Source organism: Panthera tigris, chromosome F2, assembly GCF_018350195.1.
Source record: "Panthera tigris isolate Pti1 chromosome F2, P.tigris_Pti1_mat1.1, whole genome shotgun sequence".
Lineage (NCBI taxonomy): Eukaryota > Metazoa > Chordata > Mammalia > Carnivora > Felidae > Panthera > Panthera tigris.
In genome coordinates, this window is record NC_056676.1 from 49035514 (window position 1) to 49054085 (window position 18572).

The 18572-nt window shown below is 35.1% G+C and overlaps 1 protein-coding gene across 2 annotated transcripts in view; it reads left to right on the forward strand.

Moving 5' to 3' along the window:
• RIMS2 (regulating synaptic membrane exocytosis 2) overlaps window positions 1-18572 on the forward strand; it is a 601992-nt gene that overhangs the window by 289448 nt on the left and 293972 nt on the right. For both annotated transcript variants that reach the window (XM_042972687.1, XM_042972686.1), the window contains one exon: window positions 17105-17313. In XM_042972687.1, coding sequence (XP_042828621.1) covers window positions 17105-17313 — 209 coding nt within the window. The remainder of the gene's footprint in view (window positions 1-17104; window positions 17314-18572) is intronic.

The window sequence follows — 18572 nt, forward strand, 5'->3', positions numbered from 1 at the left end:
TTCTGAAATTTGTGCCGCAATTATAGTTTTCAGATGCCCCTCACCATACTCTCTGCTCTCTTTTTCTCTATCTCTCTGCCACCTATTTTCCCTCCTGCTCTCCTAGTCTTTTCTCCTTCTGCTTCTCTGTTGCCTATTCCCATTTCATGGACTTAACATTTTTGTGTGGTGTCTTCCGTCAATATTTATTATTTTTTAGGTATGCTAATAAATTGCATATCACTTTATTTAATCCAATCCTCATTTGAAAGATAAGTCTATTTTATATAAACCACATATTAAGGAACAGGTTCTATTAATGAAACACTTCTGATGTTAGAAAATTAGAAGGGCTACTATAGGGACTTTCTGTTTAGTATTAGGCTACCTTGAGAACTAGAGAGAAAAAGGATAATATACAACCTAATGCCTCGCCCTCTCTCTTGCGCCTGAAAATTTCCTTTTGGTAGACCTCATATTGAAATTAATATTATATTTAAGTTTTAAATTTAAATGTGAATTTCCTCAAGATGCAAGATATTTTGAGATCACACTGTACATGCGTGCTAACCTGACACACAACTTATGTTACCTAACTTCACAATAAGTTATGTGAAAAAAAGAGCTATTTACCACAAAAAAATATTTCACGTCACCTTCATTACTTCACATCGTTTTAATTATGTTAAGTAGCTAATTGGAAGTATGTAATGTCACTGGATATTATGTTTGAATTTACATGTTATTTCTTAGTAATAGCCTTCACTGCATTAGCTACTGAAACACTTTTAAACCTGTCCAGGAAAAAAAAAAAGGATAACAAACTATTTAGTTCTATGAATTATATCTGTCAGCACATTAAAATTTATTATCTTATTATGAAAACATATTTAAGAAACCATGCTTAATATTTTTTATATAAAGTTATTGAATTTTATTCTGTTTTGTAATGGCTTCCAGTTGTTGAAAATTGTATAAATATGATTTTGAAAATATTCATAAGAATAAAGACCCAAATCAAATAATTAATATTCCCATTGTAAATGCCATGTGAAGATTTACAGAAGAGAAAGGAAAATTAGAATTAATCCTAATGTAGGAAGTCATTAAAGAGACAACTATTAGGTTTCAGATAGAAGGATCTAGTTTAGGGGAGCCTGGCTGGTTCACTTGATTGAACATGTGACTCTTGATCTCAGGGTCGTGAGTTCAGGCCCCATGTTGGGTATAGAGCTTACTTAAAAAACAAACAAACAAACAAACCCAGAAGCTAGTTTAATATAGAATATACAGTGTTGCTAGAGAAAACTAATTTCTGCTTAACCCTCAGTTAAACAAGCATTGTGATATCAACACTCTCTCAAACCCAAGTTTCAAATTCTGTTTATTTACTTTGTGCTCATTGCACTGGTGCTGTGCTAAGTGCTATGCATTAGATCAACATAACATGATCCTTGGGAGATAAGCATGTAAGCAAACAAGAGCAATAAAATATGATGGATATGAAAATAACTAAACATAGGACATAGATGTAATTCAGAGAAAGTAGAGAGACTTCTACCTTGACTTCTCAGGGAGGACTTTGTAGAGGAGGTGCCATGTGCATTGGGTTTTGAAGGTTAAATAGCATTTTCCAAAACAAGTATGGGATGGGGATAGGTGGTGATTCTACACAGTGGAACATAAGCATTGTGTCAGTAGGAACAACTTTTATGGAGTACTTATCATTTGCCAGGCACTGCTTAGCACTGAGGGGAGGAGGGCATATACAATGACAAAAGACCCTTTAACTTTCTTTAAGAAATTTGTAGTTTGAGAAATTTTTGAAATGAGTCTTTATAAGCTGCATATTGTAATATTTTGCATTTCAGTGGACTTGTTCTATATATACATTGTTTTTTTAATAAAGTCAACGATACCACCTCTCTTCTGAAACAATGAGTGACTCAATTAGGAAAGTTGTACTCTGGTATCAGATGGCCTGGGTTAAAATCCCAGTTCCTTGAGCAGTTTTGTTTTGTACGTTTTAACTTATTTGTACCTCATTTGCCACATCTGTAAATACATGTTATAATAATAGCAGTTACTCCACATGGTTGTTAAAAAGGCTAAATGGGTTAATATTATCTATTTTAACAAAAATAAAAATAACGCCATACTAAAAATACTGTTCTAAAATGTGTTTTCCTGACTTAGTAATATCATCATTCATTTTACGTGTCAGCCTGATTCTTTGTAAAAACTTTCCAGTAATTTCTATTTGACATGCATTTTCCCCAGACATTTTCTGTTATGAAGAATGCGAAAATGATAGTTCTCACTCAGTTTCAATATTCTGTACTTCAAGTTCTGATAGTTCCCTATATGTCTACAACCAACAATTAATTTATCAATTTTTTAAAACACTGTCATTAAAATGGTTAATACTGTACTTACATTTTAACTAGAAAGTTAAGGTTTAAATTATGTTTTCTATTACCAAGAAATAGATAAGTACTATCTCAGTTGTATTCATTTGGATATGTTTGAGAGAGTTAAATACATGATGTTTGGAATGAAAAAAACAGGAAAGTGAAAGAAATTTATAAGCTGTGGAGGAGCTGGTATGGTTGATAGGTTTATTAATTATCCTTTTTTTTTAAAATTTTTTTTTTTAACGTTTATTTATTTTTGAGACAGAGAGAGACAGAGCATGAACAGGGGAGGGGCAAAGAGAGAGGAAGACACAGAATCTGAAACAGACTCCAGGCTCTGAGCTGTCAGCACAGAGCCCGATGCGGAGCTCGAACTCACGGACCGCGAGATCGTGACCTGAGCCAAAGTCGGCCGCTTAACCGACTGAGCCACCCAGGTGCCCCAAATTATCCTTTTTTTTATGGAGAGGCAGAAAGAACAATGGATTGAAGATACAGGTGCTCTTCTGGGCTCTGTTAGTGACCCCACTGTAATCTTAGGAAGGTTATTTAATTTTCTGGGCTTCAATTTTCTCTTTAAAATGAGGAAAATAGACTCATTCCATATTTTTAAAACTGTGCTCAATGAAGCACCAGATATCTGTGCTAATATTTCAAGAACTACTGAAGAGGCTATGAGGGTATGTCCAAATGGGCGAGCATCTGGATGTTCTACTTTGTTTCAACCAAATTTTGTTCTTAACCTTTTGTATTTGGGGGGGTTTGTTAGGAAGGAGGCTCCATTGCATAAAGAAGTGTGAAAACGACTAGATTTGCTATTTTAATTCATTAGTCAATTTATTCAGCTAATGTTTATGTTCCAGGTACCACTCTATATGGCAGAGTCTATAACAGTTGAAAAAAAATAATAATTAAATAAAAAGAGACAAATTTCCCGAGGTCAGAGGCCAGATCATGCAGGGCTCTGTAAGTCATTGCAAAAACTTCGGTTTTCACTCTAGGTGACATGAGAAACCATTGGAAAGTTGTGAATAACAAATGACTTAGGCTAACTTACCTTTTGAGGAGGTACCTCTCTTGATGCTATATTGAAAATAGAATGGAGAGGAACAAAGATAGTATGAAGGGAGAACAGTGAGGAGGCTAATCCGATACATAATGGGAGACGGTGGTTGTACCAAATTGGTAGCGGTGGGGCTGAAGAGAGGTAGTTGGATTTTGGATATATTTTGAAAATACAGCCAACAGAATTTTCTGATGGTTTAGAGGTGGGTCGTGAATGTAAAAGAGTTGTGAGTGAAGGATTACCGCAAAGATTTTTGTCTGAGGAAGTGGAAGGAAGGACTTGCTATTAAATAACATAAGGAAATTGTGACACAGATTTTGTTTTTGCGGGGGCGTGGGGGAGGTTCAGGGGTTCAGTTTTGTCCACATTAATTTTGACTTTCCTATTAGATATTCAAGTGGAAATTATGAGTCAGATATTGGCTATGCTCATCTTGAACTCACTGGCGTGGTTTGGTTTAGTACATAAATGTGGAAGTCATCAATATGGTATAGCCTGGCTGGGTCCGAGGATGCAGACAGGGGCCCCCCCAGGACCACCAAGAGGGTCCTTGGCTTCATGTAGGATAGCAATCCAATGCCAGCTGAGAAGAAATGAAAGTAGAGTTTATTACAGATAGAGAGTATAGATATGGACAGAGTCTAAGAGACTCGGAAAGGAAAGAAGACTGAGTCATGTCTTGCTTGGCCCCTGGGGTTTTCATTGAGGACAGTGGTCTGGTGCACTTGTCTTCTCAGTAATCCAGGAACAAAGAGTGTTTAGGTGTTTTCCATAAGTCACTTATGCCCTGGAGCCAGGGGTCTTGATGAGTCAGTGGTCTTGGAAAACCTTCAGGACAACCCCACCCCGTCACTTCTTAGATGTTATCTGTTGTGGAAGACTCCAAAGAAATCATTAACTCCTTGACCTTTACAAGGAGGACATATATTATCTGTTGTATAATGCCTGGGTAAGGTGGGGGGGGGGGGTAGGTCCTAGCAAAAATAGAAGCAGGAAAAGCAGCAGTAAAAAGCAGTTTTTCATGGAGTCCCTTTAGTTTCCCTGTCTCAAATATATGTATAATATTTAAAACCACGCAACTGAAAGAGATTACTGGCGGAGTATATTTCTAGGAAAAAGAAGAGTTCTCAGGATTAACTCCTGGAATACTCCCACAATTAGAAGGGAATGAGGAAAAATCAGCAAAGGAAATTGAGAATAAGTGGCCAGGGAAGTAGAAGGAAAACCAGGAGGAAAGTGATGTCCCAAAATCCAACTGAAGAAAGCATTCCAAGAAGTGTTGATAGTATCGGTTGCTGTTTAGGAGTCTAGGGTTGATCATTAACCACTAGGTTGAGCTGTGCAGGAACAGGTTGCTGGTGTTGGTGACCTTGACAGGAGCACTTTTAGAGGAGTGATGGGATTAGAAGTCTGAAGTGGGCTCAAGAAAAAAAAAAATGGGAAGGAAAGAGTTGGAAATAGTGAAAATAGCTCTTTGAGGGAGTTTTGCTGTATGCAGGAACAATACAATAGGAAAGAATGGTAGCTGGAAAGTGAGGGTTTTTTTTTTTTTAAAGATTGGAGTGAAGATGATTCTGATGGGGGTGATCATGTAGAGAGGAAAAATTTGATGATAAAAGACAGAGAAAGGACAATTGTTACAGCCTTATCCTTAGGTAATGGAAGATGTGATTTATTTCACTAGTAGGTAGGATGCCTTGTTAAAAGAGCAAGGATAATTTGTTCATAATCACTAGAAGGAAGGGCAGGCTATATGAAAACAGGTGTCTGTAGGTTGAAAATGTGATTGGTCCTTCAAGTGTGCAATGTCTCATTTTATTATGTTTTCTGGAAGTGGAAAAGGTAGCAGGACCATTGTCTGTCAAGCAGCATTGGGGGAGATGGCTACTCTGGATAGAGAAAATGTGGAATTCTTATCTAGGAGTGTGGAAAAGAGAATAAACTAAGGAAATGTAGTATAATCACCTGGAAGACATACAAACTAACCTAGAATTAGTGGTTATAAATTTTCATGGAGACTAGTTTGTGTGTTTTTGTGGTTTTTTCCTAGACGTATTCAGATACCTGGGTCAAAACATGGATGGGTGTCTTAGTCCATTTGGGCTACTATAAGAAAATTCCACAGTTTGGATAGCTTATAAGCCATAGAAATTTATTTCTCACCGTTCTAGAGGCTGGAAGTCTGAGATCAGGGTACCAGTATGATGAGGTACAACCTCTTCCAGGTTGCATACTTCTTGTGTCATCCTTACTGGGCAGAAGGGGGCAAGATATTTCTCTGGGGTCTCTTTGTAAGGGCACCAATCTCAGTCTTGGTGCCTCCACCCTCATGACCCAATCACCTTCAAAAGGCCCCGCCTCCTACCCCATTATCTTGGGGGTTAGGATATCAACATATGAATTTGGGGGTGGGGATTGGGGGGGGACATAAACATTTAGACTACCTTATGGAGTAAATAGCAAACTAAATTGAACTAGTGTTTTGGTTTTGCAAAGTGAGTACCAGAAAGGAGATAGGGCAAAGGAATTAATAGTATTTGCAAGTGTGTGCAAATAGGATTTAAACTTTGTATGGGGGTAGTGGGGGAGAAGTGTGGGGGCCTTAGGAGAGGTAGGGAAAAGTTAAAAAAAACAGTTGGTGTCGGGGCGCCTGGGTGGCTATTGGTTGAGCGTCTGACTTCGGCTCAGGTCATGATCTCCTGGTCTGTCAGTTCGAGCCCCGCGTTGGGATCTGTGCTGACAGCTCAGAGCTGGAGCCTGTTTCGGATTCTGTCTCCTATCTCTCTGCCCCTCCCCTGCTCATGCTCGCGCGCTCTCTCTCTCTCTCTCTCTCTCTCTCTCTCTCTCTCTCTCTCTATCCCTCCCTCCCTCTGTCAAAAATAAATAAACATTAAAAAAAAGTTAAAAAAAAGTTGGTGTCATCTATGGTTTGTAGGTCTCAGTGTGTTAGAAATTTATTTAAATTAGGATACTATAGAGAATGAGTGTAATTGTTTTGTTGTTGTTGTTTGTTTTTCTTGTTAGACTGTATGTAACCTCTTTGAAGGTAGAGATCTTGTCTATGTCCTTTCTTGTTGTATCCCAGAAATTAGCCTGAGACCCAGAACCTGGTAAGCATTCAACAAATATTTTTTGAATAAATGGGTGACTATATGGAACAATGAATCAGTGAATGAACGAAACGATGTTTTTATGATTTCTTTTTGTGCCACCATTGTATGATTTATGTCAGTTATATCTTAGCTTAAAAAAATATTTTGCTTTGGTTATAAAGCTTGGGGTATATACATGATATTAAATGAAACAAATGAAAGAGCTATTAAGTAAACAAAATCGAAATTAAAACTATAAAAACAACATGAAAACAATAAATATAAGTAGATTTCACATACATTTATGAAATCACATTCTTATGAATCTACTTTCCTGATTATAAGAGATTCAGGTTACCTCAGCTTGGATTAAATTAATATATCCCAGATGATAGGAGGGATACTTACTAAAACTCATATAATGGATTTTTAAGTAATTTTTATTCCTGCTTACTGGCATTAATTCTATTTTTAACCACTTTTAGGTAGCTCCTTAAAATTGCTTAAAATCTGTTGCAAAGTAATTACTTAATCAAGAGTTATTTTTAATATCACATATAATTAGAGGCTGATTTAGATTATGTGACCTTTGAGTTACTGAATAGGATCAAGTCTGTAAGATAATAATTCCATAGAATTTATTTTTAGCACAGGGTTTAAGAATGTCAATTTTGGAGACAGACTACATGGATTTTTAGTCCTGGCTCAATTATAGCCTAATAATGTGATCTTGGGCAAATTCTTTGAACCTCTCAATTGTACTTTTCTCACCTGCAAAATATAACACTGTTATCTAGTTTAAATGGTTATTGTGAGGGCTAAGAATCAGGTAGAGTGTATATTCCAGTAACTACAAATAGCACCAAAATTTAGTGGCATAAAACAACCGTTTAATTTGCTCATGGAATCTGTGGATCTAGAATTTCAACAGGACTTAACAGGGACCACTTATCCCTAGTCTGGACCTAAGCCATGGGTGGGGTTTGGGGGTGGGGAGCTGGAACCTCTGAGCCTTCTCAGGTATTTCTCTCCTCATGTGGTCTCTCTAGCAAAGGCTAAGGAAATGTATTTCTTATATATGGTTTCACAGTTCCCAAAGCGCATGTCCAAAGAGAATGTTAGGAGGAAACCATGCCGTCCTTTTAAACCCAGCATTTTAGTTTTCTCTCCTAGTAATACATAAAGCAATCAATGTTATCTCACATCTGATGAAATCAGTTATGTGAGTTGATAATAAAGATCAGCAATTCCCAAACCTTGTTTCCAGTGGGAAACATAATTCATATTCCGGTCATATTCTTTTCCTAGTGATATGACTAATTGCTAATTTCTTGCATAGCTTTACTCCTCTCCTCTCTTTCTCATTAAAGAAATTGTGATTGACATTAGCACAGATGCAAATTTGAATTAATTCTCAACTGAAATTTACTTTTGTTAAAGAAAGTTAAATAATTTGTAAACTACATTATTTTATCAGTTGCATTACTTGTGACAATTTACAACTGTGTTATAACATAGTGGTTGAGAACCGCTGATGCGGATCAGGAAATAATATCCAATTACAGGTTGAGGGAAAGATTATTTGCTAATATTCTACTACTTATCATTCCCCAAATATATTATATATATTCATATTGGCAGCAGTAGTTCGATATATTTCCCTTTCTTTGCTAGGATTATGTTATTTTCCTTTAAGAAAGTAAAAGCCTCCAGTATGTAAAAGTTTACTGTGTATTTCAAGGTATAGTTTAAATGTCACCTATAAGCATTTCCTAAGTATTAATCTCTCCTTTTTCTGAATAATCAACAATTTTTTTCATGAAATGCCACAGTTTTGATCCTAAGAAGCAAATTTTTCCACACTGTAGCATCTTAGGAAGAGAGATAATTCTTCCATTAAATGCTTATCATCGTGTAATTGTAGCATTTTTTAGTAATAAATAATGGTATATATTATAATTGAAAGTAACTTAGATGTAATGAAATAGAATACAATGGGTGTATATTAAGGTATGTTACCCTATGTTATGCTGTGTTATATGTTTTACCTGTGTCTTTCTAGAATGAGTTTCTTGAGGTCCTATTTGTACCCACAGAATCTATAACAATTTCACACTGTGTAATAATTAAAATAAATTCTCATATATATAATATGTACAGCCATTTAATCAATATTATCTTCTTAATAATAATGTATCCATAACCCCAAAGGAGCAAGATTTAAAAAAAAAAAAAACAAGCTAATTATGAATAATGTTTTGTCTTCCTATTTAAAATGCTGATGTATTTTGGACGGCATTGGTTTTGCTTTGGAAGTTGAGACTTGGTCTAAAGAATCTATCTGGCCTTTTAGATCTACTGACTTTTATGTTTTCGTCCCTGTCTTTAAAACCTGCTGCTTTTGAAGCTGGCAATATATTAGGAACAAATTACCATAAACTTAGCAGCTTAAAACAACACACATTTACCACCTCACAATTTCTGTTATTCAGGAGTCTCAGCATGGCTTAGCTGTGCTCTCTGTTTAGAGTCTCAAAGCTATAATAAGGGTGTTGGCCGGGCTGTGGTCTTATCTGGAGGCTTGACTGAGGAAGAATCTGATTCCAAGTTCAATGAGGTTGTCAGCAGAATTCATTTTCTTGTGACTGGATGCTACCCAAAGTTCTAGATGGCACCCACGGTTCCTGAAGACCGCCTGCTGTTCCTTGCCACACAGGCTTCTCATCATGGCTGCTTACTTCATTAGGCTAGCAAAGATAATCTCTAGAGCAAACTGACTAGTGGTGCAGTCTTCCTAATGATATCATGGGAGTGACATTCCATCACCTTGCCATCTCACCATCTTGATTAGGAGCAAAGGCACGAACACCACAAGGTGGGGGGATTATGGGGCACCACCTTAGAATCAGTTTTCCACCCCAACAGTTGTTTCTGAAGCAAGTCCATGGTGCATAATTGGGAAACCGTTGCCTTAGAGAATATTCTCTCTATATAACTTTTCTCTTTTTCTTTCTTTCTTCCTTCCTTCCTTCCTTCCTTCCTTCCTTCCTTCCTTCCTTTCTTTCTTTCTTTCTTTCTTTCTTTCTTTCTTTCTTTCTTTCTTTCTTTCTTTCTTTCTTTCTTTCTCTTGTGTTTTGAGTCTCCTTCAATACTGAACATTGTCCTTAGGGGGGAATACACTTATGCCTTATTATCAGTTTTAATGCCTACTTACGAAGAAAAATGACCCTTCAGGAAGGTTTCAGCATTATGTCTCAAAATACAGTTCCTCAAACACTTGTTCCATGAGAAAGGTTAGTGTTTCAATTAAGTTTGTGGAAATTATATGTTATATAATCCTTGTAAAAAAGCATATTGTCATTGCCATCTGAAAAATCCTCCACTCAAGAAATCTTATTTAATTGCATTTGATCCAGCGTTTTCCATATTTATTTGACTAGAGGATCTTTATATCACTCAACCTATTAACATTTTGCAGAATCCGTGTTCCATGTTGGGAAATGCCAACATATATAGCTTGACAAGTTAAAGAGAAGGGTAGAAAATTAGGAAGAGAAATGAGAGGAAAAATAAAAGATTACAGATGAATATTCCCTGTCTATTTTAGAATGGAAGTTGATAATTTCATTCTAATAATGATGAAAATGATAATACCATCAAATTGGGGTAACTTTACAATTTGCAAAGAACTTTCATGACCATTATCATATTTAAACCTCTCAACAATCTGTGATATATCACAGTTAATCTCTTTTTATACAGATGAGGAAATGAGGCCTAATGTATTACTTGACTTGCCCAAGTCATAAATTTAATAAGGAGTGAAACCAATACTTTAACATAGGTTTCATGGCTCTAGCTATAAAACTCTTTCTGTCGCAACATGCTGTTTCCTTAAAGTGTGGTTAAAGTTAAAAATAAGGATGTTGCAGAATATTTTTATATAATACATGATTTAATTGCAAAACCTCTGTTAATCTAAAGTAATGAAAAAAATGACATAAATAGTTAATAAACTCTTTTATTCACTTAAGGACTTAGAAAACATGTAATAAATGGAATATCTGAACTGTTTTCTCTGAGTATTCAATGCACAACACACACATACTCATAAACACACACAGTATTGGATTAGTTTGTATTTTACAGTAGAGGTAAGTGAAGGAGAAAATCTTAGCCTGAAATGTAAGTCTTTGATTACTTTTTTAAATCGGGTTTCATATTTAAATGTGCTTAACTGGCTCTAATAGAATCATTGAATGTCAGAGTTACATAGAGTTTAGTGTGCTTTTTGTGGAACTTCCAACTGAAGCAATGACCTTCTCTACATTATGCTGACAAATGGTACTACAGCCTTTTCTTTGAATTATAAAAAGTTGCAAAGGTAGCACACAGAAACCCCATGTGCCCTTCACCCAGTTTCTTTCAATGATTACATCTTGTATAAGTATAGTACAATATCAAAACCAAGAAATTGACATCAACTTATATAGTTTTATGACATCACATATATGGATTTATAAACCTCTGCTATTATAAAGATACAGAACTACTGTACTGTAACAAAGATCTTTGTTATGCTACCCCTTTATAGTAACATTTTCTTCCTCCCCCTGCTCATCCCTGACCTCTACAAAGCACTGATTTATTTTTCATCTCTATAATTTTATCATTCAAAGAATATTGTGTGAATGAAATTATATGGTATGTAACATTTTGTGACCTTTTTTTTTTCCCCATTCTGCATATTGCCCTTGAGGTCCATCTATGTTGTATGTATCAATAGTTTTTTTATTACTGTAAAAAAGACAATAGTCTTTTTATTACTGACTAATATTCAATGGTATGGATTTGCCACAATTTGGTCATTTGCCTATTGAAAGATATTTTGGTTGTTTCTACTTTTTGGCTACATATTTATCCTTATTACAAATAAAGGTATCCTTTTTAGTGAAATTTCTCTTCATATAAAGAGTTCAGCCTTTTACCATTAAGTACGATCTTAGCAATAGTTTTTTTCTTTTTTTTTTTTTTTTTGGTCAATGTCCTTTATTTATTTGAGCAAGTTCTCCTCTATTCCTTGTTTTTCGAGAGGTTTTTTTTAATCATGTTTTTTCTGCATCAATGTGATTTTTCTCTTTTAATTTGTGAATCTAACAGGTTGCATTGGTTTTCAATATTCAACCAGGCTTGCCTTCCAGCAGTAAACCCCATTTGGTCAGAGTGCATAATAGTTATTATATATTGCTGAATTGTATTTGCTAATATTTTGTTAAGTGTTTCTCTGTTCATAAGGGATATTGGTCTGCATTTCTTTTGTTGTTTGCCATTTTCTTTTTTGTATTTTGTTCCCTCTGATTTTTGTTTCTGTTTTTTCTTGCCTTCCAATGGATTATTTGAACGTTTTTTTAAGAATTGCATTTTGATTCATCTGTAATGTTTTTTGAGTGTATTTCTTTGCAAAGATTTGTGTGTGTGTGTGTGTGTGTGTGTGTGTGTGTGACTGTTCTAATATATATGCACAACTTATCACATCCTACTGGTGTTTACATTTTACTGGAGTGGTGTGTAGAAACCTTACATACTTTAAGTTCCTTTCCCTTTCCCTGTTTCTAACGTAATTTTCTTACATATTTCTTCCATATATGTCAAAAGCACATCAAACAATGTACCTTTTGCTTCAAACACCAAATATAATTTAGAAAGTTCAAGAGGAAAAGGGAAGTCTATTGTATTTACCCATATTTTTGCTTATTATATTCTTTATTCCTTCTCAGTATTTCAGGTTCCTTCTTCTTTTTTTTTTTTTTTGTTTATTTTTGTTTCCAGAACTTTCTTTAGTCATCTTTTAGGTCTGCTGGTAACAAATCCTCTTAGTTTTCTTTTGTCTGAGAATGTCTTTATTTCTCATTCATTTCTGAGACATAATTTACCATATTTAGAATTCAGAGTTGACATTCTTGTATTTCAACAATTAAAAATATTGTTCTATTTTCTTCTGGCCTCCAAGGTTTCTGATCAGAAATCTACTGTCATTCGAATTGTTTTCCCTCTTTAAGTAAGGTGTTGTTTTTCTCTTGCTCCTTGCAAGACCATTTGTCTTTAGTTTTTAGTTTGATTCTGGTAAGTCTTGGTACAGATTTCTTTGTGTATTTCTTGTTTGGGGATTTATGTAGTTTTTTTGAATCAGGCTTAGCTTACACATTTTACAAATTTGGGAATTTTTCAGTCTCTATTTCTTCAAATACTTTTTCCATTTTAGCTTCTTTTTCTTCTTCTGAGACTACAATGACATGAATCATAGACCTTTTGTTATAATCCCTCAAGCCTCTAAAACCTTGCCTATTTTATTTTGTTTATTTTTTGTTTATTTTTTCTATTATCTTTTTTTTTCTATTTTATTTTTTTCTATTTTACTTTCTTATTTTATTTTTTTAGCCTATTTTATGTGTTTTCAAACTGGGTGATTTCTGTGATTCTATTTTCAAGTTAATTGAGTTGTTCCTCTGTTTTCTGTATTCTGTACTTGAGCTTATCCGTTTGCTTTTTAAATTTCAGTTCTAAAATTCCATTAGGTACTTTCTTGTGTCTTCTGTTTCTTGTTCTAGAACTGGAAAGCCCAGCAATATATTTTTGTACTGTTACCGAGGGAAGAATATCTTATTATCTTAGTTCTGTTCTTTGAAGCTATACAAAATAAGAATATTAATTGATAAATATTATTATCTAAATACTAATAGTCCTAGTAGTTTAGGACTATTTCATATATTATTTACGTTGATTACTGTTTATTTATTTAATTTTTTTAATGTATATTTTTGAGAGAGAGTGAGCAAGCAGGGGAGGAGCAGAGAGAGAGGGAGACACAGAATCGGAAGCAGGCTCCAGGCTCGGAGCTGTCAGCACAGAGCCCAACATGGGGCTCGAACCAACGAACTGTGAGATCATGACCTGAGCCAAAGTCCAGCACTTAAGCGACTGAGCCACCCAGGCACTCCTTGATTACCGTATTTAATTCTTAAATAGTACTAATTTTTACTCCTTCAACAAATGTTTACTGAGCCTATCATATGACACTTTTTTCTTTTCTTTTTTTTGGCCAATCAAATATTTTTGCTTTGGTTTCAAATGGTTAAGCAGCTTGTATACTTTATTTACTAAAGAAAGAACTTCATTTGTGCTTTTTTGGCGGGTTGCAGGCCTTGAGAGAAAGAGACATTGTGAGCTGGGTTCTCACACCTTCACATAAACCAGACAAGAATTTTCATTTACGGTTTCCACACTTTATTTAACCCAGTTTGGGGATCTATCAGTGCTTTGTGTCAAGCAGTATTGTATTTTGAAAGGGTTTTCTGGAAAAGAAATACTTTCAGCTCTTTGGGTAGCCATAAAATTATAATTGTTGATTTGTGCCATGGGAAAGATTGGGAAGCCCTTCTCTATTTCATAGATTAAAGAACATTTTTCCCCTATGAAGTGAATTTTGTGTATATTAGATAGCACAATTTTATCATCCTTCACAAATAAACTTTTTTTAAAAAATTTTTTAATATTTTATTTATTTTTGAGACAGAGAGAGAGGCAGAGCATGAGCAGGGGAGGGGCAGAGAGAGAGGGAGGCACAGATTCGGAAGCAGGCTCCAGGCTCTGAGCTGTCAGCACAGAGCCCGGACATGGGGCTTGAACTCACCCAACTGTGAGATCATGACCTGAGCTGAAGTCGGATGCTCAACCAACTGAGCCACCCAGGCACCCCCTTCACAAATAAACTTCTTAAGAAAATTATCTCCAGTGGTTCTCATACATTACTGAGATCATCATCACCTGGTAGGTTATTAAGAAACAGATTCCTAGGCCTTATCTACAGAATTCCTGATTAATTAAGTCTTGATTGGTGCCCAAGAATTTGCATTTCTAACAAGTTCCTAGATGATGTTGATAATGCTGTTTAGAGGATTTCACTCTGGGAACTATTCGTCTACACAATTTTTCTACTGCCTCGTCTCCCTTTGATTCTTTAGTTACTTCAACAAATTTTAATTTTCATCATTCTACCCAAAGTGCTTTCTCTAACATCCTTCCCGATCTTCCTGTCGCCAAATCAAATGCACACTTTCCTGTTCCTTATCGACTGTATAGAAACCATTCACCATAGTTGCCTTCTCCTCCTGCTGAGGAAACTCTCTCCTATTTGGTTTGCAGAACTTCATGTCCCTCCCTCCTTTTCTTTCTTGCATGCTCTTTCTCAGCTTCTCTTTCTCTCAAATCAAACTCTAAATGTTAGAATTCAGTCGGGATCCTCTTTATACCTTACTTTCCATTCTGTTCCTAAATGATCTACTTACTCCAATCTGTGTACTAGTAATCATGTACTAATTATGTACATAATTTATGTCTGCAGCTCAGACCCTTCTCTGTTACAACTTAACAAATTGAATTTTTATATGCTCACTTGAATGATTTATGGGTATTTTGAATAATATATCCAAAATCAATTATCATAATAAATTTCAAGATGTATATTTTTACCATTTTAATATCTATGAATCCTATAGTCAATGACATTTTAGATTCTGTGAAATAGAGTAATTCCTTCCTACCCCTTCCTAATAAAAAATGCTTTTTCTCCAGTTTTTTCCATTTCATAGTCTTTCCTTCCATTCAGTTATTATTGCCAGAAACCTGGGAGTTATCCTTGACTCATTAGTGTTTCTTAATTTTTTTTTTTTACGTAATCTCTACACCCAACATGGGGCTCCAACTCATGCCCCCGACACCAAAGTGTCATGCTCCACTGACTAAGCCAGCCAGGTGCCTCTTTTCAGTCTTTCTGAATACTCTTATATCTAAATCCGAAGCATCTCTCAGTTCCCTCTTCTCCTACCTTATCCATTGCCATCACCTTTGTTTAAGCCGTAATTACCTGCCCAATGGAATATTGCAAATGCCTATTAACTCTTGGTGTCTTTCAACCCAACCTGGAGTTAGTACTTACATTTATCTTTTTAAAATGTAAATCAGTTCATGTCACCATCTTGCTCAAAATCCTTCAGTGAATGGCAGTCATAATCTCTAATAAGCATGAAAAGGCCTCTCTAAGCTGGTTTGTGCTGCCTCACCTCACTTAGCATCTGTTTGGTTCAGACACACTGAAGTTCCAAGGTGCTTCTTCCTAGCATGCTCTTTCTTCAACTTTCCCTCTGCCTGTTCCCCTACTTGTCCTTGAGGCCACATACTTCATTTCTCGTTTTAAACATCCCTTCTTCCGAGGTGTTTGCTGAGCCCAAAATCTAAATTAGATCCTATTATACTCTTTCATGGTGTGTTGAGAGTTCTGTCCTTTGCACGTTTTATACTCTCCTGTATGACACTCATGATTTATTTATTGTGTTTATCTCCACTCTGTTCTATGTCTCATCGTTTTACTCCTTATGCTAGAGCTTAGCACAATACATAGCAAATGGAAGGTGTTTAGTAAATATTTTTAAGTAAGAGAAAGTACAACTAGAGCTTAAAAAGATACATGTGCACATATAGACTAAAAATATTTTTTTTTTTTCAAATGTAAGGCAAATGAGAAGCACCTACATTTGGGAAATGGAAAACCTTTCTTAGTTGCCAGTTACATAAGTTGTGTGACAAAATTATTTTAAAAGAAAATTTTACTTTTTATGAGTGCAATTTCTGCAAAAAAGTTGAAAAGTTATTTCGAAGTAATTTTAAATTATTCCTGATATTTAAGTAAAGATTTATTTTATTTTTCCTAATAGAAATTGAGTGACTCTGTTTTGTCATTTTCTTACAAAACTAATCTTTTGTGTAACCAATTCTTCTTTTTTTAAGCCACCCAAAGTTTTTTAGGAGGTTTCAACATTATAAAGAATATCATACTACATTCCAGGAACAACATTTAATTACTTGGCTTTTTGTTGTAGTGGTTATTGGCAAACCACTGTCTAATTTTTAAAATGTTCCTTAATCTTTGCTCATGTCTATAGGCCAGCATGGAAAAAAAAAAAAAAAATAACCTGAGTAACAGACACAGTGGATAGTTTTTTTCTTTTTTGGAATATATAATTTTTTTCATTTCTATTCCTGTTTATTATTATTAGCCTTTTCTCTTCTTGCAGAACTTTGGCCCTGTAGGATCCATCTAGAGTACATAAACTTTATATTCTGCATTCTATAAATTTTACTCATTTGGAATCTTAGCTTTCTCTTGGTATATATAGCGAGTGCTGCAGACAAAGTTCTTGAAACCAGAGAGGATCACACAGTTAACAATGTTTATAATGTCTTTGTCTGTCCTTTCTTTCGCTGTCTCCTTTACTGCACTCTTTGTCTGTCTGACTCTCACAGGAGACATGGATTACAACTGGTTGGACCATACGTCTTGGCATAGCAGTGAGGCATCCCCAATGTCTTTGGTGAGACATGTGGAGCCTTACTATTTAATTTTCGTTTTTCATTTCACTTTTCCTTTTTGATTTACACCTTTGCATGTTTTCTTTTTTGTATCTTTTTTTTTTTTTCTTTTTATCCCACACCTGTAGGGGACAGTCAAAAGGGAAAAAGAAAAACTAGTGAGCAGGCAGTTTTGTCGGACTCTAACACCAGGTCTGAGAGACAAAAGAAAATGATGTACTTTGGTGGCCACTCTTTGGAAGAGGATTTGGAATGGTCTGAGCCTCAGATTAAGGACTCTGGGGTAGATACCTGTAGTAGCACAACCCTTAACGAGGAGCATAGCCATAGTGATAAGGTACTGAGATTGTGGAGCCTGCCTTTTAACCTGCTCATTTGGTCTTCGTTTGCTCTCTGTCACTCATTCAAACAGAACATAATAAAAGGACAGGGCATTTCAAGGGTCAATGTAGCATTTCTTAAGGTGCAGAAAAGAAAAACAAAACCAAAACAAACAAACAAACCAAAATACTTCTCGCTTGTTTTGCTGTTTTTGTTGTTTGACGGCATACCAAAAAATAAGTAAATGAAATAAAAAATTAGGATCAAAGGAATGCTTTGTCTACGGTCGCATGAGAGAACTTTGTGATGTTTTTATAAACCACAAATATGAAGAATTTTTGGATTGGCTTATTTGATTGCTTGCATATGTTTTCCTTGGGATGAAAATTAAATTATTAATAGTTTCAATCCCAGGCAAAAGGGAGATAATTGGGTCTGTTTGCACAGAAAAAGTTGTTTTTCTTTTTTCCCTTTCACTGTCATTTTGCTCTTTTGTTTTATTGTCATAGCATCTTAATGTAGTATTAATTAGTACTAGAACCATTGCCATCTGCTTTGGTATTTATTATTTTTGCTTTTAGTGTAGTGAGACTTTTGAAATCTTTTTACCATATAGATGTGATTGATCGGAACTTGTCTTTTGCCTGCCAAATTCTGCATGAAGATGTGCATGTTACTTTTAGATAACTGTGAAACTGTGATTACACAAATCATTTACTTTGTTATTTGACATATAATTCATAGTGGATGGTGTCATGATTCGTAAAGGGTTTGGTTCTTCCCTGACAAAGAGATAAACTCCTAACATTTTCAAGCTACTTAACAGTGGATACCACTGAGTTAGCCAACAAAGTTAATTTACTAAATGGATCAAAGACCTGAAGGAGTCAATGAACCTACAAAAACTGAGAACTATAAACTAGCCTCACCTTTGAATCAGGCCTGTTTTCTCTCATGCATATTCAACTGAAAAGTTACGGAGGCTTGTGTATCGTTACAGTTTTAACCTAGAAACCTGTTTCAAGGAAGCCCTCATCATAGGTTCAAATTTCATGTTTTAATATAACTTTAGCTTTTAACTTTTACTGTAATTAACTCTTTCAGAGTCTTCCAAAAGCGTTTGAAGATTAAAATATCATTTTTAAATGAGTTTAGCTACATAGAATTTCAATCCATCTTTTTTGTCTTGTCCATTTTTAATTAATCTTCAGCGCGTGGATAGTTTGCATGTGTTTTCAACATTTCTCAGATTTTATAGAACGATATAACTGCAGT